Source organism: Danio rerio, chromosome 14 (assembly GCF_052040795.2).
Source record: "Danio rerio strain M-AB ecotype USA chromosome 14, GRCz13ab, whole genome shotgun sequence".
Lineage (NCBI taxonomy): Eukaryota > Metazoa > Chordata > Actinopteri > Cypriniformes > Danionidae > Danio > Danio rerio.
Window position 1 is genome coordinate 49799626 of NC_141034.1, and position 27619 is coordinate 49827244.

Genomic DNA, 27619 nt, shown 5'->3' on the forward strand with positions numbered 1-27619 from the left:
AGTTTGCTTTATTAGGCATGTCATTGGACAACAGTGGTTTGTTCTGTAGCCAACTGGATAAAATAATCTTAAAGGAGCTAATAATGATACAAAATTATTACAATTTTCTCCAGAAGAAACAAAATATAATTGGAAATACTGTAAAAAGTCCCCATTTAAATATAATTTTTGAAAAAGAATTAAAATTGCACAAGAGGCTTAGAAATATACATACACACAATAAAAATAAAAATATCCTCATTCATAGCAAGGTTTCTCAACCTATTTCACTTTGGAGTCCACTTCTTTCTCAAATCAATTTTTAAAGGCCCACCTGTCTGACATTTTCTCTAAAATGTTTGTATGAAATATTAATTATTTAATATAATAATTATATAATAATTATATAATAATTTAATATTAACAAATATTATGTTATATTATACTATATTATATTATTATAACAAATATATATTATACATTTGTTGTGCCTTCTATATATATATATATATATATATATATATATATATATATATATATATATATATATATATATATATATATATATATATATATATATATATATATATATATATATATTCAATTTAAATATATTTTTATATATTAATATATTTGCTAATATTATATTTGTTAATATAATTTTATATAAAATTTTATATATACACACACATACACACACACACACACACATATATACACACACACACACACACACACACACACACACACACACACACACACACACACACACACACACACACACACACACACACACACACACACACACACACACACACACACACACACACACACACACACACACACACACACACACACACACACACACACACACACACACACACACACACACACACACACACACACATATATATCAAAGAAAACCACAGGTCAACATGGATATTACAAAAGACCAGCTTCTGCTTTAGTGGACTGACTGAGTATCTTCTATTAAATATCTACTATACAGACTCATGTAATATACAGTAAACACCCTAAATCTGTTGAAACGCGTCAATCTGATGGCGTTCGAGTTTGCAAATGGATAATATTGGGAGATCGCTGACAGGAACAGTGAACAGCTCTGCCAGAGCGCGTCATAAGCTCATATGCAAGTTTAATTTACATTCAACAGCAGAAACACGAACAAACCTCGCTAGATCCTCCTGTAGGGTACGCGTCTGCTGTAAAACACTTACTTCACGCACAGTTTGTGAATGAACAGACTGACCTGTACTAGTTGCAGACGTGATCATGAGGCTGTTTTTGTGCTGAGTTTGAAGTGATCAATCAGAGAACAGGATAAGGCCCATATCTTTCATTATTTTAATATAGCATATTATAATGAAATATTATAGTATAATATTGAGAGTTAATTTTAATCTCGTGGTCCACCTGTAGAGTAGCTGAGGCCCACTGGTTGAGAATCCCTGATTTGGAGCATTTTGTTTTCAGAAAACTGTATTTTAGGTAACTGAAATACAGGGTAATTTGATTTATAAAATATGGCATGCTATTTTTTATTTCATGAAAAATAAAAAAGTTATATTATTACATAAAAACTTAAATCCCTAAATTGTAAGTCCAGAGAAACTTTAAGCACATCTTAAGTAGTGTCATTGTTGCAAGAAATAAAAACATATTAAATTGCTGATTTATATATCTCACATCATTATTTTTAATATACTATGTTAACTTTAGCAAACATAAAACATAACTAATATTCTAGAAACTCCATCTAAAATGTGCCAAATGAATTGTAACCTTTGTACTGTGGTGCCAAAGTCCTCAGCAAACTGCAGGCCGCGCTGGGAGAAACGGATTTTGGTTTTCGGGGAGAGAGGAGCAGCCAGAGCTTTAGCCACACACTGCTGAACCCCAGCGCCATTAACTCGCAGGTCACCACACAACTCCAGCTCCAGAAGATTCTGATACAGTCGAGCATTATCCTGAAGATGCGAGAATAAGCCATTCCATATCAAAATAAAATTGAGTGCGCAATCTTGAATGAAAAGCATATCTCAATATTTCTGGGATTAATGAAAATGAATGATTCGTTGATTCAAGATTCATTTAGAACTGGAGCAAGCGACAGTCCCCTATTATGAGAAATCATATGTTTACTCCTTCGATTGCAGATGCTACATTTAATTGCTGGATAGAGAAAGGACTAACCACACCAATATCAATATCAAAACACGATTCCAATATCATGTCCTTCGACCAAATAAGAACAAAATACAATATCCCCGAAACAGATTTCTTTAGATATTTACCGCTCCGCAGTTTTATGATTTCTAATACAGTACTTTCCAACTTTACCTACAGAAACATTACTTGACACCATTTTAAAAACCAACCCAGATCTCAAAGGTAATATAGGTGTGATTTACTCTTATCTCCTCACAAAATCTAACTTCAGTAACAAAGTCGAAACAACAATGGGAAAATGAACTTCAGTTGATGCTCTCAGAGGAAATTTGGCAAGACATTAAGATTCACTCAACTTCAATTTGTTTGCAACATACAATTATTCAGTTTAAAGTGGTCCATCGCCTTCATTGGACAAAAGCAAAATTAGCAAAACTTTTAGCAAAACTATAAATCCCTTATGTAATAGATGTGAAGTAGAGATAGCTAATCACACACAAGTTTTGGTCATGTTCTAAAATTACCACGTTCTGGCAATTATTATTTAATTTCTTTCAAATGTTTTACATGCATCAATTGTCCCTTGCCCTATTATAGGAATATTTGGTAAATTCACAGATCCCAGTTTAGACAATAATACTAAAAGCATGATTTCTTTTTCAACATTAGTTGCTAGACGTCTTATACTGCTTAAATCAGGGGTCACCAACCTTTATGAAACTGAGAGCTACTTCTTAGGTACGGATTAATGTGGAGGGCTACCAGTTTGATAAACACTTCTCAAATAACAAATTTGCCCATTTTACTTTTAATTATACTCTATGTTTTGGTAATAGTTAATAATATTCATCTATGTGAAGACACTGATCATGTTAATGATTCTCACAAAAGTTATCAACAATGATTTAACAGGGTAGGAAATACCCTGTATTTAATGCATCAATGTGCAACACTTTATTTTTATATATCTCTGCAAATATTTACATTTTTAAATGATTACTTCTATATTAGATGAAGCTTACTGGTAAGTGGCACTATGGTGAGCTATTTTTAGAACAGGCAACACACTTCGCAGGCCATGTTGATGACCCCTGGCTTAAATGGAAGGACAAATTTCCTCAAACTTTTAATCATTGGATTAGGGACCTTATGTACTGTAAGAGCCAGTGATGCATAAATCATTAGTGATAATAATTTAGTTAAAAAGGTTAAAACATGATAAAAATTGATATTTAAATATAATAAGAATTCATTGTGATTGTAATATCTAAAATGCATAATTTAATAATTGATACAATTTAATAACATTTACTTTGGTATTTTGGCTTCCGACAGCAAAGCGTCATGAGTTCATTAGTACATATGTTTAAGTCAGACTGCAGTTATGGATGTTGGCAGCAACAGTTTTTTGACTGAGCTGATCGAGCCTATTGTAACTTTGTATTTTTGTTTGCATTTCTTCAGTAAACCTTTTTTAAAAGAATATTCGGTCTTATTCGTGTTTTTGCAAATACTGGTAGTTGGAATAGAAGCTGCAAAAGGTGGTATATAAGGATTTGCACAAAAGGTGTGCCACTACAAGTACCACCTTACAATGGAGAAGATTCCACTCCACCAAAGGTTGCAGTCAAAAATTGTACCTTATTTGGCAGCCAATTCTGACATATAAAACAAATGGATCCAAGCTTAATATTTTCAGTTTGACCGTTGTTTATTTATATCTCATGTTTTTTTTCCTTCCCTCCTATTTATTTTATTTTAATTTCTATCTAAATTAATTTATTTCTTTAGTTTACATTTGCTAAGCCTATTGTGACTCATTGTGTGTGTCTGTATGTACAATAGTTGAGTGTACATGTAATGAAACTTTTATCTACTTGTATATATCATGACATGATGTAAAACAGATACAAAAATGGGCATAACATATTGTATAGAAATGGTGCAGTGGGGCGGGGGGCTCTGTTGGAGCAAAGATAATTTGTCTTTGTTTTTCAAATACTTTTAAAATTGATGTTTTATTGACCAAGATCAATAAAAAAAAAAAAGAAATGGAGCAAGCGACTATGTTTCTGATTGGATCAATGAATCATTCATAATTTTTGTTTAACGACAGATTAATACAGGAATGAAACACTGAAGTGGACTTTTTTCATTGGCAAACAACAACAAAAAACAACAATATTGCATTTAAAATGTAATTTAAGCCCATTTCAGACTACACAACTCTTTCCCCCAATTTCGACACGGTTTGCTTGGCGTTCATCGTGAAACTACCATGACAGAATAAAAAAAAGATGTTTTACCGGACTCAGCTCAATGGCCTCCTGCAGGACAGCGCGGGCTTTTCCAGGACTCTTGCACAGCTTGTGAAGGAATCGAGCCAGTTTAATAGAGTAGAAGGCATGAAGTGAGGGCTGGTGTTTACTCTGATCCACTGTCTCCTTTAGAAGTGACTCTGCCACATCCAGGCGGCCCGCTCTTCTCTCCAGACCGACCCTCCCCAAACGCACTGCTGCCAGACCAGGCATTGACAACTCAAGAGACTCTAGGATGCGCTGCGCCTCGAAAATATTACCTGCGAGACAGAAAAGAAGCTGAGTGGGAACGTAAAACAGAAATTATGCTACAACTGAAGAAAAAAAAAAAAACAGGAAAACGGCTGTAACTGGGGGAAAATATGAATACACTACCGATTTAAAGTATTGGATTAGTACGATTTTTAAATTTTTCTCTACTTTTTTGGACAAAAATACAATAAAAACTGTACAATCACAATGTTGTTACACTTTATTTTTCAATTGAGTTTTCCTAATGAATTTAGCTTAAATTTAAATTTATTTCAGTGATTGAAGGCTGAATTTACAGACTCATTACTCTTAAATAAATACAAACTGTAAAACAGTTATTACTGGGAGGGGAAAATATGTATACACTACAGATTAAAAGAATTAGATTAGTAAGATTTGTATATATACTTTTAAAAGTAACCTATTCTGTACTTGTTTGACCAAAAACATAAAAAAGACATAAAATCGCAAAATATTGTCACAATTTAAACGTTTTTCTTTTTTGAATTTAGTTAACATTTCAATTTCTTCCAGTAATTCAAAGCTAAATTTACAGCATTGTTACTCCAGTTTTCTGAAAAACAGCTATAATTGGGAGGAAACAAAAATATACACTACTGAACAAAAGTATTAGATTAGTAAAACTCTAAAATATTTAAGTAGCTCATTCTGTACTTGTATGACTAAAAATACAATAAAAACAGTATAATCGCTAAATATTCTTACAATTTAAACAGTTTTCTTATTGAATGAAGTTTAAAATTCAGTGTTTCAAAGCTGAATTGACATCGTTACTACTCCAGTTTTCAGAAGAAATTTTTTTTTTGAAAAACAGCTAAAACTGGGAGGGAAAATATGTTTACACTACAGATTAAAAGCATTAAATTAGTAAGATTAGTAAATATTTTTAAAAGGAGCTTATTTTGTACTTATTTGTCCAAACAATATGATACCAATAGCAAAATTGAATTTAGGTTTTTTTTTTTTAAAGAGTGAAATAAACAGCTATAACTGGGAGGGAACAAAATTATACACCACTGATCACAATTATTGGATTAGTAAGATTTGTAAATATTTTTAAAAAGCTTATTCTGTACTTTTTTTTGACCAAAAACACAAAAACAGTATAAATCACAAAATATTGTCACAATTTAAACAGCTTTTTTATTCATTTATATATTCGAAGCTGAATTTACAGCATCGTTACTCCAGTTTTCTGAAGTACAAAAAACCTACTATCAAAACTGAGGGAAAATATGTATACACTACAGATCAAAAGCATTGAATTAGTAAGATTTGTAAATATTTTTAAAAGGAGCTTATAAATAAATAAATGTAATTTATTTCAGTGTTTCAAAGCTGAATTTACAACATCGGTACTCCAAGTTTTCTGGAAAATTTATTAAAAAAACTTTAAAAAACATGACTTGCATTACAGGAAATATGGCAGATTGTTCTGTTCTTGTTAAATTATATTTCAAATAAACTTGGTTCTTTTGTACTTTAATCAGAAACAAATCATATCTTCATACTTTTATCATAATCATGTTACATTATATTTTATATGTGCTGTATATCATACTGAGCAGCTTTAGAAAGCATTAAAATATGATGATCTGCAGTTAACTCTTATTATTACTCAGTCATTAATAATGATTCTTCTAATTAACAATGCTGAAAAAACCTTCCTCTATAATTTTTTGTAAAATGCTGCATTTTACTCAACATATTACTTAAAATTAACAGCATTAGTATGAAATATATTTTTTACATTATAAATGTCTTTTCATTCACTTTTAAAGTATTTAATGTGGACTAGAATGATAAAAAAATCAACACATTTTAATGGTAGTTCTGAATAGTGGTGTATCACAATTTCCACAAAAAAAAAAAACAACTATTTTAAACAGTTTAACAGTTTTAATTTCTGAAGGATTGTGTGACACTGAAAACTAGGAGTAATGATGCAAAAAATTAATTAATTTTAATTTATATTCGATAGGAAAACAGTTATTGAAACAACAATATTTTACAGTTATTTATCAAATAACTGCAGCCTTGGTGAGCAAAATAGGCACCTTATATAACTGATCCCAAACTTTTGATCAGCAGTGTATATACAGTTGAAGTCAGAATTATTAGCCCTCCTGTATATTTCTTTCCCCAATTTCTGTTTAAAGGAAACAAGATATTTTTCAACACATTTCTAAACATAATAGTTTTAATAACTCATTTCCAATAACTGATTTATTTTATCTTTGCCATGATGACAGTAAATAATATTTGACAATATTTTCAGGATACTACTATTCAGCTTAAAGTGACATTTAAAGACTTAATTAGGTAAGTTAGGGTAATTAGGCAGGTCATTGCATAATGATAGTTTGTTCTGTAGACAATCGAAAAAATATATTGCTTAAGGGGCTAATAATACTGACCGCACAATGTTTTTTTAATATTATTATTATTAAAAACTGCTTTTATTCTAGCAGAAATAAGACTTTCTCTAGAAGAAAAAAATACTATAGGAAATCCTGTGAAAAATTCTTTGCTCTGTTAAACATCATTTGTGAAACGTTTGAAAAAATTCAAAGGTAGGGCTAATCATCCAACTGTATTTAAAAAAGCGTTTTATTTTATGCTACATTTTCCAAGCTAAACTGATTTCTCACCGTGTTTTTCCTCAAACAAGGCCCACTGTAAATGGATGCTGTGCTTGTATGGAAGATGGATTTGGCAAGCTCTGCGGTAGACGTTACGCACCTCCTCCAGACCCCGTGGTGCCAGGTAACACACATACTGAAACACACAACAACAGATTACAAATCCGTCACACAAACCAGCCCGTGAGATATAATTTCCTCTTACTTTATTCCAGAATTCCTCATAGAGTGCACAAGCGACGAGACAGCGCTCGAACAAGATTGTTACTCTGTCGTGTCCAGCTACACATGCTTGTTGTGAGCCTTCATCTCCCTCCACAGCTTCATTATTATTATTTCCTGCAGCAGTTTCAGCTTCTCCTATCTCCCAGTCCAGATAACTGTGCCAGGCTTTCAGCTGGGCTCTATCCAGAGGCTTCACGTGGAAGTACGGCCTTTTAATCTGGAAACAGGAAAGAAATTATTTATTTCTATTTTATAAATTATAAATTATTTATTTCAATGTTTTACGCTTACAAAGGCTGCATTTATTTGATGAAAAATATATAATTAAAACTATGAAATCGGAAAAAATTTTGCCAGTTTAAAATAATTATTTATATATATATATATATATATATATATATATATATATATATATATATATATATATATATATATATATATATATATATATATATATATATATATATATATATATATTTTTTTTTTTTTTTTAAATGTTTTTAATTTATGATCAGGGTTATTACTCCAGTCTAATATTCTAAAGAGCTCATTTACTGCTCAAGAAACATTTTAGCTGCTCGATATGATATACTGAATCACATGACATTATATGAAAATATGATATACTGCACATAAAATATAATACATATGGTTTATACAAATATAATTAAACAATCTGCCATATTGCGGCTTCACAGTGGCTCAGCGGTTAGCACTGTCGCCTCACAGCAGGAAGGTCGCTGGTTCGAGTCCCGGCTGGGCAAGTTGGCATTTCTGTGTGGAGTTTGCATGTACTCGGATGGTGTGGGTTTCCTCCAAGTGCTCCAGTTTCCCCCACAGTTTAAAGACATGCTGTTACGGTCCGTGGGAGTTTTTTTGTGCCTTCTCCCTCTCTGTATTGCTTGTCTCCCTTCGCACCTCCTTGTCTGTCATTTGCTCTTTGTCTCGCCCTATCACCTTTTGTTCCGCTATTTTCTCTACCAGGTACCTGCTGATTGGATCCCGAACCTGTCACTCCTCATTAGGGCGTTTCCTCGTGGACCAATTGGACTTCGTTCCACAGACTTTAAATTCGACCGGCACGCCTTGTTTTTCAGAGTGCTGTGCGTGTGTGTGTTGGTTTGGTTCGCTTGCTGCTGATCATACTGTATGCTTTGTTCTGTGTTTCTGAATAACTACACCGATGTAAATTAAGTCAATATGGTTAAAGAGTTTATCATTCCTTTTTGGGGACAAGGGAATAGTCTAACAAGTCGCGCGACATACATTTTGCCCGTAGGTAACTTCAATGTTCAGAAACACTAGGTAAGAGGGTAGGCGCCGCATTTTGTATTTTTGCTTATTATTTCAGGGAGTTTAGGTGTGGCGTCGCAAACGCTGAAGATTTCGGTGTCTTTTTCACATTTTGATTTTTATTAGTAAGTTTAGAGGGGGATCTTGTGTTCTAGTTTAGGTGGCTTTTGGTTTTGTTTAGTTCTTTGCTTTGGCGCCACTCTAGTTCCTTTTTCCCTGAAACTTTTTGATTGTATTTTTTTGTAAGCCTCTCTTTTGTTGGCTTCATCTTTCTTCTCCTCGTAAGAGGAATAAACGAATAGATTGTAAAGTTTGTGTCCTCGTGTATTTTCCATCCATCTACTCAGTAATAATTTAATATTATAAGTGTTACGTTTATTCTCCCTAGACAACTTATTTAAATCGTAACACATGCGCTACAGGTGAATTGGGTAAACAAAACTGGTCGAGGTGTAGATTTATTTATTTATTGCCACATCAGCAACTTATGGCTATTTCATGGCAAGATGGCTATACATAAAAATATTACATGATAAAAACAAATTTGTATTACAATAAAAAGCTACTTAGATAAATATATCAAATATAAATAAATAAAAATTCACACAAAAATACATTCAAGATTAAATATGATTTTTCTGTTTAATTGTTGATAAATAATTTAAGATTCTTCCTGGTAGTAGCTTTATAAAAATGTCTATCAAAGTACTCTCCTTATAAAAATTGTCAAATGGTATTCAAACTTTCACATTCCAACAAAATGTTTGATAGTAAGAGCAGCCTGGCAGTAACTACATTTAGGTGGGTCTTTGTTATTGAGTAGATACGAATGAGTCCACCTAGAATGTCCAATTCGACATCTAGTATAGATAGTTTGATCATGCCTGGTTGGCCATAGTGTACGAGTGTTTTTGTGAATATGAGAGTATATGGGTGTTTCCCAGTACTGGGTTGCGGCTGGAACCCACTTCGTAAAACATATGCTGGAATAGTTGGCGGTTCATTCCACTGTGGTGACCTCTGATAAATAAGGGACTAAGCCGAAGGAAAATGAATGAATCTGTCATAATATCAGCAACGCAAGTCATGTATTTTAACATCATTTTAATTGTGTCTTTTTAGAATCTAGGATTTAAAAAATATCTTTATTTTTGATCATTTTAAATTAACTTGATTTTTTTTTTTAATTTTTAACTATTGATTTTTTTGATTGATTGAATATATTTTAAAATGACAATTTATTCCTGTATCTCAAAGCTGTATTTTCAGCATTACTACTCCAGTCTAATATTTTATTATGGCGATTATAGATTTTGTTTCTGGTGAAAAAAGTTCAAAAGAACTGCATTTATTTGAAATCTAATTAATTAGGAATAGAACTCTCTGCTGTATTTTCTGTAATGCTAATTATTTTTTTATACAAGTAGTTTTATTTGTGTCTTTTTAGCAATCTATAAAATGCAATGCTGAATGACAGACAAGTCAGTCTTTTAGTTTCGCTTTAAAAAAAATTATTAGGGTTTACTGCAAATGTTTATGAATTCCACTATTTTCTGCATTTTATTATTTTTTCCTGTTAAATTTAATGAGTTTGTTGTAAAGGGATGGGGATTCAAATGCACATTTCTAATGTGTGTAAACTTTTTGTTGTGTAATAGTAAACATATTACACTCTTTCTGGAAAAAAATTAATGCAAAAAAGCAAAAGCCAAGTCTTACAGCTTCCTCAAAGTTCCACCTTTTCCTGACTTCTGCCTCATTCTGTTGGTACACTTGCTCTCTGCTGACCAACAGGAGCTCCTGCATCTTTTGCACTGCTTCTTCCTGTATAACAGATTAAAATGATCATATCAACAGTCTAAAATTCTCACGAAGAAAGCTATAGAGTGGGTAAAATAAGTATTGAACACATGATTTTTCCTGGTAAATATATTTCTTAAGAAGCTGCTGACATGAAATTGACCCAGATTTTGGTAACAATGCAAAGATACAAATAAAACAAAGCAAACTAATTACAGAAAAGTGTGTAATAACAATGGAATGCCACAAGGAGAAGGTACTGAACTTCTGAAATGCATTTAATTCTTTGTGTAAATTACTTTTTTGATAGCGACAGCTTCAAGGAGCCTCCCATATGAAGAATGTAGTTGCATGTATTGCTCAGCTGTGATTTTTTCCCAGATTTCAACAAAGTGAAAATCTTGATGGTTCTTTAAATCTCATCGATCAACTCTGACCTTTAGTTCATATTTTCTATTGGATTCGGGTCAGGATATTGGCTGGGCCATTCTCGCAGCTTTATTTTCTTTTCTGAAAGCAGTTGAAAGTATTCTTAGCTATGTTTAAGATCACTGTGTTGCTGAAATGTCCACTCTGGTTTCATTTGGTAGTGCAAATGTTGGACTGAAGGAGCTAATATGAATTTACACTGACGAAGGACAGGGTTGCTTTCTAAAAACTGAGAGATTTCAGCTGCTGTCTGGGCTTTCCATGCACTTTTATGTATCCCTCTCTTCATGTGTTCAATACTCTTTCCAGAAGTTATTTCATTTTGTTACACATAACCTAGTTTCTAAACTACTTAGCTTTGTTTTCTTTTTATGTATGGACTACTTGCCCAATCCCAATTTTACCCCTTAGCCATCGTTTTGCGCATTCACATGAAGGCGCCCCAATTGTCTTCAGCTTTAAGGCGTTGGGCTAAGGAGAAGGGCTAGATAGCGCTTGAAACTGAGATTTTAGAGGACCACACTAGCAACCAAGGGGTATGAAAGTTGTAACACGGCTGCATACACAAGTAATAATTCCTGTATAGTATTCCCACAACATATTTTCAAGTCTGTCACTTGATGACACTTAAATACCCTGTCCAAAAAGTCTAGTGGCTGGGAATTACTTTTTACAGTGGTGGTATAACATTAATGTTTTTTTTTTGTGCTTGCATTATGTATAAATACACTACACAGTTACAAGCTAATTGTCATGTGATATTGTTATGATAATATGTTATTGTTGTCTTTGTTGATTTCCTGAAGATAAATACTAACAAATAACTAAGCCACATTAAAGTTGCGACAACATATGATAACGTATGATTTGGTTTGATGACATATGATTTCAAAGGCCAAAAGATTTGGAATTGGGTCTTAGTTGTTGACATGTTGACAAAACGGTGACATGTTCAATACTTGTAATTTACTAAGTAGTTTTAAAAATGTGTACTTTTAATTCCCCTTAAGTACATTTTTTGTGCTGTATCTGTACTTTTACTCCACTATTTTCCTTTAACAGACTGCATGTCACAGAGGAGAAAATGAAGGATGTCGACTGTATGATGACTGAAATCACCAAACAGCCTTACACAAATCGCTAAATGGAAAGAATGAAAAATAGAAGGAAGGGCAGAATGAGGGAAATGCCGAACAAAGAATAGAAGGAAGGACCGAACTAATGAAGGAAGGAAGAATTAAATGAATAAAGGAAGGATTCAAGAAAGGACTGAAAAAACGAAGGAAGTAAGGAAGGAAAAAAGTAGCGAAGGAAGAAAACACTAAGTAACAAACGAAAGAAGTAATGAACGAAGTAACGAACCAACAAATTAACGATTGAACAAAGTAACGAACGAACAAAGTAAAAAACGAAATAACAAATGAAGTAACAAACAACTGAAGTAACAAATGAATAAACAAAGTTACAAACGAATGAACGAAGTCATAAATGATTGAACGGAGTAACGAATTAAGTAACGAATGAAGTAACGAATGAACAAAGTAAGAAATGAACAAAGTAAAGAACAAAGTAAGGAACGAACAAAGTAACAAACGAACGAAAAAATAAAAGAACAAAGTAACGAACGAACAAAGTAAAAAACAAAATAACAAATGAAGTAACAAACAGCTGAAGTAACAAATGAATAAACAAAGTAACAAACGAATGAACGAAGTCACAAATGATTGAACGGAGTAACGAATTAAGTAACGAATTAAGTAACGAATGAACAAAGTAAGAAACGAACAAAGTAAAGAACAAAGTAAGGAACGAACAAAGTAACAAACGAACGAAAAAATGAAAGAACAAAGTAATAAACAAAGAAACGAACAAATGAACAACCGAAGTAACTAATGAGGTAACAAATGAAGTTAACAAACAAACAAAGTAATGAACGAACGAAGTAACAAAAGAATGAAGTAACGAATGAACGAGGTAACAAAGTAATGAACAATGTAATGAACTAACGGGAAAAAAATGAAGTAACAAACTAACAAGCGAAGTAACAAAGGAACGAATTAACGAACAAATAAATTAAAAAATGAACAAAGTAACTAAGGAACAAAGTAACTAACGAATGAAGTAACTAATGAACGAAGTAACTAACGAACAAACAAAGTAATGAAGTAACGACCGAACAAACAAAGTAATGAAGTAAAGGAATTAAGTAACAAATTACGTTTACAGGTCCCTGCATAAACTGCATGTAAACGCATCAACTTTTCACTGTGTAATACTAACTACACACTACTCTTTGAGTACTTTTAAAAGGGCTACTTTTTTCCCATAATTTGAGTCATATTTACAACAGATACTTTTACTCTACTTGCACTACATTTTTGGGCAAGTAAGGGTTCTTGAGTATGATTTTTCAGTACCCTTTCCACCACTGCTCATTTTACTGCTTATTTTACCCGCTACAAAAGAGTGAAGTGAGTTACCGAGTCCGTGCCATCATCTACATGCTCTTCATCGCCTGGCGGTCTCTCCTCTTCATCAGGACTGATTTCACTTGACCTCTCTTTTTTGGCTTGGATCTGGCTCTGTTTGTACTCAGCCCTCACCTTACTGAACTCCTCAGGAGAGACCGTGTCCTGAGGTGGCCAAGAGATCAGGTGAGTTTTCAGTCTGAGAGGAGGAGACAGAAATAAATCAACATCAACCTTGCTCAAGGGTCACGCTACTTTTTATGGACCATGAAAGCAAAAATGATATTGTGTTGATCTAGATTTGATGTGTTTAACTGCAGGTGCTTGACTGTTTACCAATTAGGCTTTTGTTGATGCAATTCAGCTGCATCTAAATATAAAGGGGGAAACAGATCACAAAATACGAGCGTGAGGAGAAACGGTAACAAACTCTCACAAATCCATGCGTGTGTGATGTGTTGTGCGTCTCATATCTGAGGAGTTGTGCAAGGAAGATAATGTTCACATATATAAGATATAGTCGCAGCACAAGCATAGCGTACTTCTCGTAGTGTGTGTTGTAGTGGCGTGTGGGGACGCTCAGGACTCTGTCGTATATCCTGGTCATGAAGGTCAGGTTGTTCTGCTCTTTCTCCCACTCGGAGTACAGATCCCACAGTCTGTCCGAATGGAAGTCCCAGCCAGCAACTGAAACCGCCTCCTCAAACACACTGAGAAGAGGACAGAGATTGGACTGCATGTTATGGCTTATAATAGCTTTAATGTAAAAAGTAACATGAAAATAAAAAATATAAAAACATTGAAATATTTCCCAAACAATGTTTAACTGAGCAAGGAATTTTTTCCTATAGTATTTTGTCTTCTGGAGAAAGTCTTATTGTTTTATTTTGGCTAGAATAAAAGCAGTTTTTAATTTTTAAAAAAACATTTTAAAGTCAATATTATTAGCCCCTTTAAAGGTTCAGGACACCCTGGAGAACTTTTTTTTATATTAACAGATTTGTTTGTGTTGAGCATCAGTTAAGACAATGTTAGCACCTGTCAGCTTTAATTATGGGGGAAAACTGGATAATTTTGAGCTTTTGTCAGCTAATTTCAGCTTCCAGGTTTAAAATGATTTTTGGTGCGGACCAAAATCGGCGCCGTAGCGAAGTACCGCAAGTGCAATGATGACGCGTCGGTTTCTCATAATTATTCCTATCGGAGTTTTCTTATCCTATGAGAAGAGCCGGCTGCTTAATTATTCATGAGACCTGCCAGACCTGCCAGTGTCAAGCCCGAGCTGTGAGACACGGACCCACGGCACACAGTATTTAGCCGTTCATGAAGGCCCATATGCGTTTGTTTCCATGATCCACGGGGTTTGTTGCATGTTTTCCCCCGCGATCTTGTCAGGGCCGATCATACGATATAGCTGTGTGTGTGCTGTTACGTCCCAGGACGTATTTGTTTCTGTTTTGTTTTTTTCTCTCTCTTTCTCTGCTACACCCTAATAGCTGATGAACGTCACCTGCTGCCACTAATGACCCATTCAGTGATTGGAGGACGAGTAAAGTCGTGGGCATTTAAGCAGCTTGTCTCCAATGGAACAGTGTGTTTTTGTGTGTGTGTGGAGGCTCTTTTTGTGAGACTTTAAAAATGTGCTTTGTTTAATCCTTTAAGCATTATTTGTTGATTAGGAGCTTTAATTTGTTTAAGTTCTGTTGATTCTGTTGACCACCTCATACAGCCTTTGTTTCGACCTCTTTTTGATTGTAAGTTTATGTTTTCAATACTAATTTGTTAAACACTCTTTACTCTTTGTTAATCAGGGATTGGGTTAGTAGAGAGAGGGGGTGCCGTTTTCCTTTTTGTAACAGTTTTCTCCTGTTTATGTCAGTAAGGGAGTGAGAGTATTTTTTATGTATTTTTCTTTTCTTTTATAGATTATTTAGTTCTTCCCTTTCTCTCAGTTAGAGAATTTTTGTTTGTTGTTTTGGCTTGAACCCCCTTTTGAAGTTTTTTTTGGAACCCTCCATTAATCCTTTAATATATATTATTAATCTTCATTCAGGTTGTATTATTTCTTTTGTTTAGTCCTTTGAGAAGCGTCTCATAGGACCTCAGTGCTGACACACACACACAAAACTCCATTAACATTCTGTTGCGTACCCGTGTCCCCCTAGACAGAGTTGAAGGGAACGTAACAGTGCTGCTAGCATTTTTGTCGGGAGAGCAGCACGAGAATTAGAGAATGGCGGACGCTGTCTTTTATCAGGAGTTCGTTCACATTCAGACACATCACTGTGCTGCTGTGTTTGCCTAAATCCTCCAGATTACCAGCAGGGCTAACGGTTAAAATAGACAGGGCAGGAGACCTGCTGCACTGAGTCTGCTGGATACGGGGATTGAGGGAGAAGTCCTCATTTATAGGGTTTACATGAACACACTTATCTTTATAATGATATAAATTGTGGTTATGTGTATATGAAATTACGAATAACAAATGTAGCAGGGCATTAAATCACTGTTCATTTCCTTGCATTTTGACTTTGTAAACTATAAACTCATGCGTCTCCTCACGGTTTGTCTCATTTTATGAGCTAACTGACAACAATAGTTGTCCGCTCACGTTCTCCCCTTCTGGCCACGCCCACTCCTGCCCGACGCTCGCGGAGCTCCACGCCCATTAATCATGCATCTTTTGAAAAAATTCTGAAGTAGACTTTGACCGAAAGTGGGGGGTGTCATGGCCCTTTAAGCAATATTTTTTGATGGTCTACAGCAGTGGTCACCAAACTTGTTCCTGGAGGGCCGGTGTCCTGCAGATTTTAGCTCCAACCCTAATCAAACACACCTGAACAAGCTAATCAAGGTCATACTAGGTATACTTGAAACATAAGGGTGGGTTGAGGCAAGTTGGAGCTAAACCCTGCAGGGACACCGGCCCTCCAGGACCGAGATTGGTGACCCCTGTACTACAGTATAAATTATTGTTATACAATGACTTGCCTAATTACCTTAACTTGCCTAGTTCAGCCTTTAAATGTCACTTTAAGCTAAATACTAGGATATTGAAAAATATCTAGTAAAATATTATGTGCTGTCATCATGGCAAAGATAAAATAAATAAATTATTAGAAATGAGTTATTCAGGCCCAATCCCAATTCTGGCCCTTAGCCCTTCCCCTTAGGCATGTCCCAATTCTCTTTATTTGAAGGCGTAGGACTAAAGCAGGGGTGTCCCAAGTCGGTGCTGGAAGGCTAGTGTCCTGCTGACTTTAGCTCCAACTTGCTTCAACACACCTGCCTAGAGATCTTGTAGTATACCTAGTAAGAGCTTGATTAGTTGGTTCAAGTGTGTTTGATTAGGGTTGGAGCTAAACTCTCTAGGACACTGGCCCTCCAGGACCGAGTGTGGACACCCCTGGGCTAAGGGGAAGCCCTTTCACATTCTGTTTCATGGGCCAAGGGGTATGGGAAGGGGTACAAAAATAGAATTGGGATTGAGCCTAAAACTATTATGTTTAGAAATGTGTTGAAAAGAAATCTTCTTTCCGTTAATCAGAAATTAGGGAAAAAATATATATACAGGTGGGCTAATAATTCTGACTTCAACTGTTTGTCTGAATTCAAAGTACTCATCAGAGTACTATAGTCAAAAAGTACGTACGTTATAGTTTAACAAACCCACACAGGCAGATTTTTTGCTTTCATAACATCTTTTAGCGAATCGTTCTTCCGGGATTCTATTAGGCTTCATAACACAGTTAATCCTTTTGCAAGTGAAAAAAAGTGTACCAGGACAGCATAGTTTGGTCAGCAGTACCTGCGGATGCGCCGTGTTGATTCAGGCAGGTTCATGTTGAGTGTTCCCAGCAGCAGGTTGATGTAATGGATCCAGAGATCAACACTGAGAGGGATTGACTTCAAACCTTGTTCACACACCTGTCACAGCAACCAAACAAAGCTTTCATTATTCTGCATATGTGTTTTACATATGGAAAAAAAACTGCATATTAAATGATTTAATCCCCAACTGGCCTATCCTAACCAACCATACATTTAAGAAAAGCCTATTCATCCAACTTTCAGATGATGTATAAATCCCAGCTTTCCTAAATTGATTTTGATGACTGGTTTTGTGAACTACGGTCACACTTAAAACTACGGACTAATGTTTAAAGGGTCACGAAACACCAAAACACATTTTCTGAGCTGTTGACAGTCGTATATGTGTCCCACACTGCTAAAAACACTATTAGGACACCTATGTTTCACTAAAAAGTGTAAATTGGTTGTTTTTGCGTTATTTCAAGCAAATTCGTACTTCTGGTTTGAAACAAATTTTTGAAGCTGCGTCACGGTCATGACATAATAGTGTGTATTTCAGCGTGCAGACTGGGCGTCTGTGCCAGAGTGTGTCTTCTTACGTCTTACAGTGTGATGCATTAATGCATGAGTAAGGCTTGATTCAAACCAATCAGCGCGCTCTATTGTGCAACTTCATTAATATTCATTACTGTCACAGTGTTTAGACGACAGAGACGCCACGTTGTGTTGGCAAAACAAGCGTGAAGTGTTGCTTTTATAGTTTGCTGCCGTTAAGTTTTGTTTTCATTTTCTCTCTGTGAGAGCTCATCTGGATGACGTGTGGATTAACAGTGTATGCGACGCTCGACAACAATAACTTACGTGTCTAAGGAGGAACATTGTTTACCTGAGAGCTGTTCTCATCTGCAAACGCTGAGATCCGGATTCGCTTTAGTCTCCTCTTAATAAAGACGCGGCTCTAGTTGCTGGTGATTGTCCTGTCTCTACAGATTTGGTAAGTGAGCGACCAGCGGTTTTTGTTTATTCAGTTTGTTCGTATCGAACTAAGTTAACTATTGCACGGAGTGTAAACATTTTAGCACCACAACCAAACTTTAACCTCGTGTATGATTTTTCACCGCATTTTGTGACCGGAATAACACACGCGGCTTTCTGACGCTACCTGCCGTGTGCATCTAAGTTTTCGGGAAATGCGGAGGGTTTTTTTCTCTCATTCGCCGTGCGGTATCAAACACTGCATGAAAAATACACGCTAAGAGCAGTTCCTCGAATCAAATATCTCGTTTGTCGCAAGGGACATGAATGAATTCCCTGAATGAAAGTGCCAAACTGCAGTTAAAGTCCCCCATTTAATAATTTGGCAAATAATTCGACTACAGATGTCCATGTAAACACAGTCACTTTGTCCCCTGTGTGTGTGTGTGTGTGTTTTGACTCTGAAGTCAGCGCGGCCAAATAGACACTCCCACAACATCCCTCTTTTCTTCCTCCGACACTCCCCCCTAAACAAAGCTGGACACGCCCACTTTTCTGACTTTTTCCGAAGTAGAGATGTGAAAACAACCAGCTGAAACGAGGGGGGTCATGGCCCTTTAAATATTCATTTTATTTTTAAAGTTGAATTAAACATTACATTTTAAAGTAATAATATCCTACTTGCCATTTCTTAGTAATTAACTGTGAAATTGACTAACTAAATCAGCATTTTTTTTCTATTGTTTTGGCTATGCATGTTCTGACCTCTTCAGCTTTCTCATTATGTCCAGCTCGTCTCTCAAGATCTGCAAACTTTTTCCAGTAACCGTAACACAGAGGATACCTCAGCAGAAACGCATTCAGGGCTTGACGGGAAGCTCTCATGTGGCCCTGCAGTCAAACAAATACAAAAAAAACTGTTGAACGTTTATGAATATGCTCTCAATTTTATTTGTGTGTATTTTTGTTCGTATTTTTCATGACTGCCAATCATGTCATATGGTTTAATCAGTCAATGCAAGTGCTTCGGCTTAAACAAAATGCTGTGTTGTGACTTCAGTAAGAAAAAACCAAGTGCAATGTCACGTGTGTCATTCTACATATAAATAATGCTGAGCTAAAAGAACAGCAACAAAAATAAAACTATTATTTTGGTGCCACCTCAAAAACAACACACATGTACCTCTTGTTCGCAGTACTGCAGAAGGTCAGTCCAGCTGTTGAAATTTTGAGGATTGTCACTGGTAATTTTCCAAAGTCTTTCGAAGTCTGCAGGCATTTCTCCCTCTTCCTCCTCCTCTGTAGTGATGGACGCCGTTGGGATGCCTGGATCTCCTCCATCTTGTCCTCTGCTCTCCTCATTATCAGGTTTGGGAAGGTCTGCATCTTCAGGCTCATCATGTTCTGCCACTGAAACACATGCATTACACTAAATACCCCTCAGTTCATTTATTGTCTCAAAAAAATATGAAAGGGACTCATACTAGTAAACTTGAGAAATATTACACATTTTAAGAAGCGATAATGCAGGCAGGCAAAGCAGTTTACAGATGCTTCTTGAAACTTAATTGAGATTTGGGGTTTTTTGACTTGTCATAAAGTGTTTTTTCAGTATAATGTAAAGAAAACCGCAGCAATTACATAAACAACCTTTACTGTTTTATTTACATTTGTATTATGAAAGACTAAAATATATATAAAAGACTATATATATATATATATATATATATATATATATATATATATATATATATATATTTTTTTTTTTTTTTTTTTTAAACATATGTTTTTCCTGGTTATTTATTCCCCCAAAAAACAACAGTTTTTCTTACTTGCAAATATAAAAAATAGGTAATATCCTGATATCTTTAACTATAATATGAAAAAATAAGTCAGAAATGTGAAATTAGAAACGTGGGGAAATAAAACTGCATATTGAATTAATATGAATAATTAGCATTTAAACAAATGAAAAAACGTACGCAATTCGTAATATTAAAACAAATGAACTGGGAAAGTGTAACGTTAGTGATAAATGTTAATTAACTGTCACTCTGAATACTGTGTTGGGGACGGAAGTTTTTCCCAAATAAAGGATATATTTAGATAAAAATTTTACTTATAATATTACAAAGATTACCGTGTCAAACATCACATAGAGGATCAAAATATTCAATTTCGAATCAACAAATCACTGGTTTGTTAGGTAGCTAGTGTACAAGACGCGCCTCTGTACCAACAAATGCACAAAAGCGTTTAAGATGTTAATACGACAAAGCATTCACACATGCATACAAAATTAGTGTTTTAAAAGATCTGTTTTAAAGAAAAACCTGGACAGTTTGCAAGATCTCTGTTGTTACTCAGTTCCTCTGCGCCTTCCGCCGCCATTACTGCCCACAAAACAAATGACGTGTATAAAGTGCGACACCTAAGCTTTCGTTTTGGTTTTGGTTTTGACAGGAAGTTCATTGTTGACCGACCTAGAAAGATGAAACTAAATGTAGTCTTACAACTGGATTGAAATATAAAATACACACGAACCACATTGAATATACGATTAATCTTATAAGGACGTATATTTAAATTAATTAAATGTATTGTGCTTTGAGTGATGATTGCACAAAACAGTCCAAAACCGTTTATTTCTAAACAAATTCAATTATTATTTAAAATATATTTTTTACATTAATATAATAATAAATCAATTAACTAAGACATTACACACCTGTTAATATCAATATATCTGGGTCCAAAATCACGTTTTCTTCCCTAATCTTTTTAAACAATTTATATCGTTATTAAAATAATAACAATAATAATAATAATACACAGGATCTCTAAGCACTTTTTTACCTTCTTTCATATATATATATATATATATATATATATATATATATATATATATATATATATGTGTGTGTGTGTGTGTGTGTGTGTGTGTGTGTGTGTGTGTCATTTTAAAAAATACAAAATAAAATGTGCATATTTATTTACACTTTGTATATTACACTGTATATATTTATTTACAATATTTATAAAAAAGGTCAAATAATGGTGTATTTTGAGGGTCTCCAAGCACTTTTAAAAACAATGTGCCTTCTCTACAAATAAACATATCCATCCATCCATCCATTCTTTCTGCCTGTCATCTATAAAATTTTCAGCAATTTAAGTCATGCCATTAAAGGGTTAGGAATTAGTAACCATCATATAACAGCATACCACAAAGTATGACTAGCAAAATTAAAATATAACATCACCCGTAAGTTACTGTCTCCATTCATCCATCTATCGATGGTTAGTAAATAGCTAACTATTGGGATAGGTCTGTCTGTCATTATTCTTTCTTTCCATCCACTTTCGTTTTAATCTATCCATCCATCCATCCATCCATCTATCTATGCATCCATCCATCTATATATCAACTGTTTTTATCTATCTATCTATATATCTATCCATCCATCCATCCATCGTTTTGCTTAGCATTGAAAATTTGCAACACTAAAGGTTTGGGAAAGCCATTTTCGATTCTAGGCTAAAATAAGTGTGACAGATCATTAAAGGGGAAGGAATTCGCAACCATCCCATAATGGTATAAGTAAGACAGGTAAAATTAAAATGTAACTATCCATAAGTATGTGCAGCATGGTGGCGCAGTGGTTAGCACGCTCACCTCACAGCAAGAAAGTCGCGCTTGGACCGTTGGCATTTCTGTGTGGAGATTTCATGTTGTGTTGGTGTGGGTTTCCTCCAGGTGCTTCAGTTTCCCCCACAGTCCAAACACATGTGGTACAGGTGAATTGAATGAACTAAAATTGGCCATAGTGTATGTCAGGGGTCACCAACCCTGTTCCTGGAGAGCCTTCCTGCAGATTTCTGTTGCAACCCTGACCAAGCACACCTGTTTGTAATTATCAAGTGCTGCTTTAGGTACTATCAACAGGTGTGTTTGATCAGGGTTGGGACTGAATTCTGCAGGAAGGCTCTCCAGGAACAGGGTTGGTGGTATATGTGAATGCAGGAGTGTACAGGTGTAAAACCTAAGCTGGATAAGTTGGCAGTTCATTCCACTGTGTGGACGCCTGATAAATTAAGGACCGAAGGAAAAATGAAAATAAATGATCCATAAGTGAATACTCTGCCAAAGATATGAGCAAAAACAAACAAAAGCTGTCAGGAATGTACACTTAATCTTTATTTCCATCCCATTTGAACTCCCATTCCTCAAAAGCCAAAGACGTTACATTTACTTGAGCGTTTCAGAGCTTTCAGGGTCACACTCAAACAAAAAAAAAAATGAATGAAACAAGTTGGAAAATCAGCAATACGAAGCATTTGATGATAAACGATGATGATCAAGCAGGAATGTTCTTCATCAGAGGCCTTGCCTTAAACACACATTTACTTCAGTCATTCTGACAAGATATCAAATTAACAGTGGATGGCATTAACATTAACTTCCCCATTACAGTAGATTAGGCTCAAATACTTCTAAATGCCTGCCTGTTTCGTTCTGCTTTGCCGTTTCTAAACATACAACACCCAACCCACCCTAAACCCAACAAATGTAAGTGCTGTTTCCCAACCATGTTCCTGAAGGCACACCAACAGTACACATTTTCAACCTCTCCCTAATTAAACACACCACAATCAACTCATGAGAACATCAGAAGTAACTCTATAACCTCAAATGAATGGCTCAGATAAGGGACACATCTAAAATATGTACTGTTAGTGTGCCTCCAGGAACAGAATTGGAAAACATTGCTCTAGAAAAGAAAAAAAGAGAGGTAAAAATCAAAGTTGAAAATCACAGATTTAACAGGCGAATTCCCCAGTAAAGCAAAATCCAAACCCAAGACCCCCCGTCAAATGAACTAACTAGGCCACCATAAGCAATAAAGCTCATTAGTGGTTTCTAAAACCCCTGAAGTGCAAATGTCTCCATTTCTAGAGCTTTTAAAATGACATAACTAACAACAAACAAAGCTTTCTGATCCTGATGCGTCCTTGTTCATTATTAACATTGGTCTCATTTGCCATCCTGAAATGATTTAAATCCAATGCATTATTCGGTTAATCACTACTTCATCACCACATGACATTAAAAACACAAACTCTTGACTTGTGAATGAGGTTACTACATTAAAAAATAAAGCATTTACTGTCTGACCCTGCCAAAAATCTCTCTGACCCGTCGCACCTCTAGCCTGCTTCTGAGTTGTCATGAAGGTTTTGTAAGTGCTGGATGTGTTTATGAATTAAGAGTGAAACTTTTGATTGTTTAGTTTTTTTGGAGGGTGATTTTGTTTTATAGATCATTTCGCTGTGACTGAAGCAGGATTGTCCAGTCCATGCCTGCGTTTATCCCAGGTTTGCGGAGGGTCAGCACCGACATGGAGGCGTCAAACTCAAACTCCACAGGTGTTTCTTTTCCTGTTTGAGAAAGCGTGTGGAAGATTAGCAGGCAATATCACCTCAAATAAACTGTAATAATATAAATAAACTGATAATGTCCAGGCAGAAAATGACCAGTACATATTTTGCATGTGTACATATTATATAAAACATAATTTTGTATGTTTTTTGTTGTTTCAAATAGAAAGTATTAAAAAAATTATAAATGTATAAATATATAAAGAAAGTTTATAAGATCGATTAAGTTGAATTATTAAAAAAGAAATAATATAATAAAAGAAATCAATTAGAATTAAAGGTGCAGTAAGTTTGACACCCAGTGGTTGAACTAGGTATTGCATTCCTGGATGAAAACAAACAAGTGCAGGTTGCCAGATTGAGGACCAACAGGAGTGAATCTAACGAGCAAGCCTAAAGGATGATTTAAACTGGGTTCTATATAAAAGCATCGGCACACGACAGAAGGAATATTTTCATATTAAAAGCAGTTTTTGTCCTAACCAACACCTCAAATTAATATATTAGAAACGGCTTCTGTATCTTGCAGCTGAACAACAGAAAACTGACAATGATCTTCTCAGGAAGACCTCATGTGCGTTATTCAGTGTTAAATGCTAGCAATGTGAGTTTAAATGCCATTTTACATGACATTTATTGCCATATACTGAACGCACCAGCAGATAGTTCACCTCAGATCTTAAAAATAAAGTGTGAAATTGAACTTCAGAGATGTGACTCAAAACCAACATATCAGTGATTCCGCATCTACATTTAATAATGGTAAAGAGGCTTAATATGTATTAATTTAATTATAAACCTTAATATTTTGTGAGTGAGTGCATATTCTGTGCTTCTGAATGGCTGTATTTACATTTCTGTCGTGTTCTGTCTGCTGCAAACAGCCCAATACAGCCTTATCACTGCAAATCTTGTCATGTAGCGTGTTGTTCGTTCACGGGGTTACAGTGTAACCTGCTCACCTAAAGTTTACATTTGTAATATTTATATTCTTTGCTAATTAATAACCTCATGTGGAACTCTGAATCTGCGTCTCATTTCGCAGTCTGCTACTGTCCACAGGAGGTCGCGGTTTGGTCATGGAGGCACACTTTGAGAGCCTTCATGACTGAATGAATGAAATATAGTTTTCCACCAGGGCAAGGGAAATATAATTGGCTAAACTTACAGTAACGCACATTTTCAAAGCAGAATATCTGACCTCAGCATTGTTTTTCAGATAAACAAGAACTTTCATTAAATTCTTTTTTTTAATTATCTGCAAACATATTATGGTATTTTTATGCTTTAGAAAAATCAAAAACTTACATACAGCAACTTTAAGAATTAAAAAGAAATCAATTAATTTATAAAAAAAAAAAAGAAATTATATAATGAAAGAAAGTTGATCAGATCAATTAAGTTAAATTATATATTAAAAAAAAAAATATATATATATATATATATATATATATATATATATATAAATGAGCAAAAGAAAGAAAGATTTATAAGCAATTTTTATAAAAGAAATTATATAATAAAAGAAAGAATAAAAGAAAAATAAATAAAATAAAATCCCATTTGTTAACATCAAGACAAATTATATATAAAGGCTTATTTTTAGCAGCCAGAATATTAGATATTATCCGCTTTTTGACATTTTATTTTATCATCTGGAATAAATACTACAGTAATTTATAGTGTTTTTGAACCATTAATTCATTCATCCATTTTCTTTTCAGCTTAGTCCTTTTATTAATCTGCCACAGCGGAATGAATCACCAACTTATCCAGCATATGTTTTACGCAGCAGGTGCCCTTTCAGCTGCAACCCATCACTGGGAAACATCCGTACACACTCATTCACACTCATACACTACACACAATTTAGCTTACCCTTACACTTAATTCACCTGTACCACGTCTTTGGACTTGTGGGGGAAACCAAAGCACCTGGTGGAAACCCACACAAACATGGAAAGAACATGCAAACTCCACACAGAAACGCCAACTGACCCAGCAGAAAATTAGCAGTACATTTTCTCTGTGTACAGTGTGTATTTTTTTGTGTGTGTATTTTTTGTAAGTTTATTTGTCGTTTCGAATAGAAAGAAAGAATGAAAAAGAAATAAAGAAAAACAGAAGAGAAAGAAAGAAAAATAAATAAATAAAATCTCATTTGTTAATTAAATCAAGACAAATTATTTGTAAAGGATCAATTTTTGCAGAAATTGTTCTGGTAATTTTCTATTAGGACATGATCTGCTTTTGTGACTGATTTAATTTTCACAGATAAAATAAATACTACACACCGTAGTAAAATTTATTATACTTTATATATTAAAGCATGTTTGAGTCTTTTAAATGAAAGGTGCTGCAAATTGTAGTATTAAAAGTAGTGAACTGTATAAACGGTAGTATTTTAGTTTTTACTACAGTAAACTGCGGTGCATTTTTGAATAATACACCCTATAATTGTAGAAAATTATAAAATTGGGTAGTTTGTTTATATTACTATAGTTATGTTACCATAGAAACTCTAAAATCACCACAACAGATAAATTCAAGTACTCTATTACAGTACGGTTCAAAAACACTATAGTGTTTACTATAAATTACTTTAGTATTTTTTTAATGTTGGTTATTATTTTATTTTGTATTTTTCTACAGTTTAAGTCATTCTGCTAATTACAAGTTCTTACCATCCACTTTAAGAAGAACCTTTCTGGGCTTGCTGGCACCCAAAATGACAACTTTCTCAACCCATGACGAAGTTGAGAACTTGCAGTCTGGGCACAGGTTACTGTAATGAGGAAGGACATGATTTCTGAGTCAAAGCTGCTTACAGTAAATAATGGACTGATTTAAAAAATATGTTTTGAAAATGACAGATTAATGTAAATACCGTGAAGTGAGAGAATTATTGGCAAAAGTGAGTTTCCGGTGAATAAATTCTGACTTGGTATCATAGTTAAAACTATGACCATCATCAATGTAGAGCTCGCCTTCAGCAAATTTCTAGAGTGAGAGAAAGAGAGGGTAAATGAGATAAACGAGTTCATTTTCATGACTATAAAGGCCTGTTCACACCAATAACAGTTACTGTTAAATATTAGTTTTAATAATCATTTTAATAACAAAAATAGCAGACAAAACAAAATAAAGATGCATAATGTATTTACTAACATGAACTAATTATGAACAATACTTGAACAGCATTTGTTAATCACAGTTCAACATTCACTAATACCCAAATTCATGCTTATTAAAATTAGCAGTGCGAGTTAACATGAACAACTGTCTTTTCATTAAGTAACGTTAACATGAGCAAAAACTGTAGTAAATGTACTGTTCATTGTTTGTTCATGTTAGTAAATGCATTAACTAATACAACCTTTTTGTAAAGTGTTACCAAAGTAATAATATGGTATATAGTAGCAAGATTACACTCAATTCATCATGCAAATTTTTATATTAGTTTAACCAGACATTAAACTTGCATTTTTGGGGGTGAACTACACTTTTAATTGTATTAAATTAAATTATGCTGAATATAAGTTGGAGCACACTGTAGATAATAAAAACAAATGAATTATAGTCAAGAAAATATGGTAATCAACAGAAAGATCAAGCACTTTACCTTAGGACTAAGAGCCACATATAAGGTGTAGGGGTCATTTTCCATGCAGGCTGATGAGCGGCGAATTCGGTCCTTCCTAGGAATGATGGAGCCGCCACGCTGGAAAACTGGGATCTAAATACATACAAAGATGATTTTAATAAATATAAAACT

General features: G+C 34.4%; 2 protein-coding genes across 8 annotated transcripts in view; both read right to left on the bottom strand.

Moving 5' to 3' along the window:
* Positions 1-20811, bottom strand: part of si:ch211-114c17.1 — a 28096-nt gene extending 7285 nt beyond the window's left edge. For 3 of the 4 annotated variants that reach the window (XR_015507867.1, XR_015507866.1, XM_087282036.1), the window contains exons 1-11: positions 20739-20811; positions 19589-19815; positions 19171-19296; positions 17426-17544; positions 14160-14327; positions 13630-13816; positions 10640-10744; positions 7608-7844; positions 7412-7538; positions 4476-4747; positions 1783-1967 (exon numbers count right to left, since the gene is read on the bottom strand). Coding sequence is in view for 2 of the 4 variants with exons in the window: in XM_087282036.1 (XP_087138162.1) it covers positions 1783-1967; positions 4476-4747; positions 7412-7538; positions 7608-7844; positions 10640-10744; positions 13630-13816; positions 14160-14327; positions 17426-17544; positions 19171-19296; positions 19589-19815; positions 20739-20796 (1811 nt within the window). In the remaining 2 variants the exon portion in view is untranslated. Of the gene's footprint in view, positions 1-1782; positions 1968-4475; positions 4748-7411; positions 7539-7607; positions 7845-10639; positions 10745-13629; positions 13817-13953; positions 13988-14159; positions 14328-17425; positions 17545-19170; positions 19297-19588; positions 19816-20738 lie in introns of those variants that run through there. The other variant, XM_087282037.1, reaches the window with a different exon arrangement.
* A 1770-nt stretch (positions 20812-22581) lies between these two features.
* The window catches only part of ganabb (glucosidase II alpha subunit b), a 37112-nt gene continuing 32074 nt past the window's right edge, over positions 22582-27619 (bottom strand). For 2 of the 4 annotated variants that reach the window (XR_015507854.1, XR_015507855.1), the window contains exons 21-25: positions 27467-27580; positions 26732-26844; positions 26529-26629; positions 23334-23844; positions 22582-23001 (exon numbers count right to left, since the gene is read on the bottom strand). Coding sequence is in view for 2 of the 4 variants with exons in the window: in XM_087282011.1 (XP_087138137.1) it covers positions 23720-23844; positions 26529-26629; positions 26732-26844; positions 27467-27580 (453 nt within the window). In the remaining 2 variants the exon portion in view is untranslated. Of the gene's footprint in view, positions 23845-26528; positions 26630-26731; positions 26845-27466; positions 27581-27619 lie in introns of all 4 variants that reach the window. The other 2 variants (XM_087282011.1, XM_087282012.1) reach the window with 1 other exon arrangement.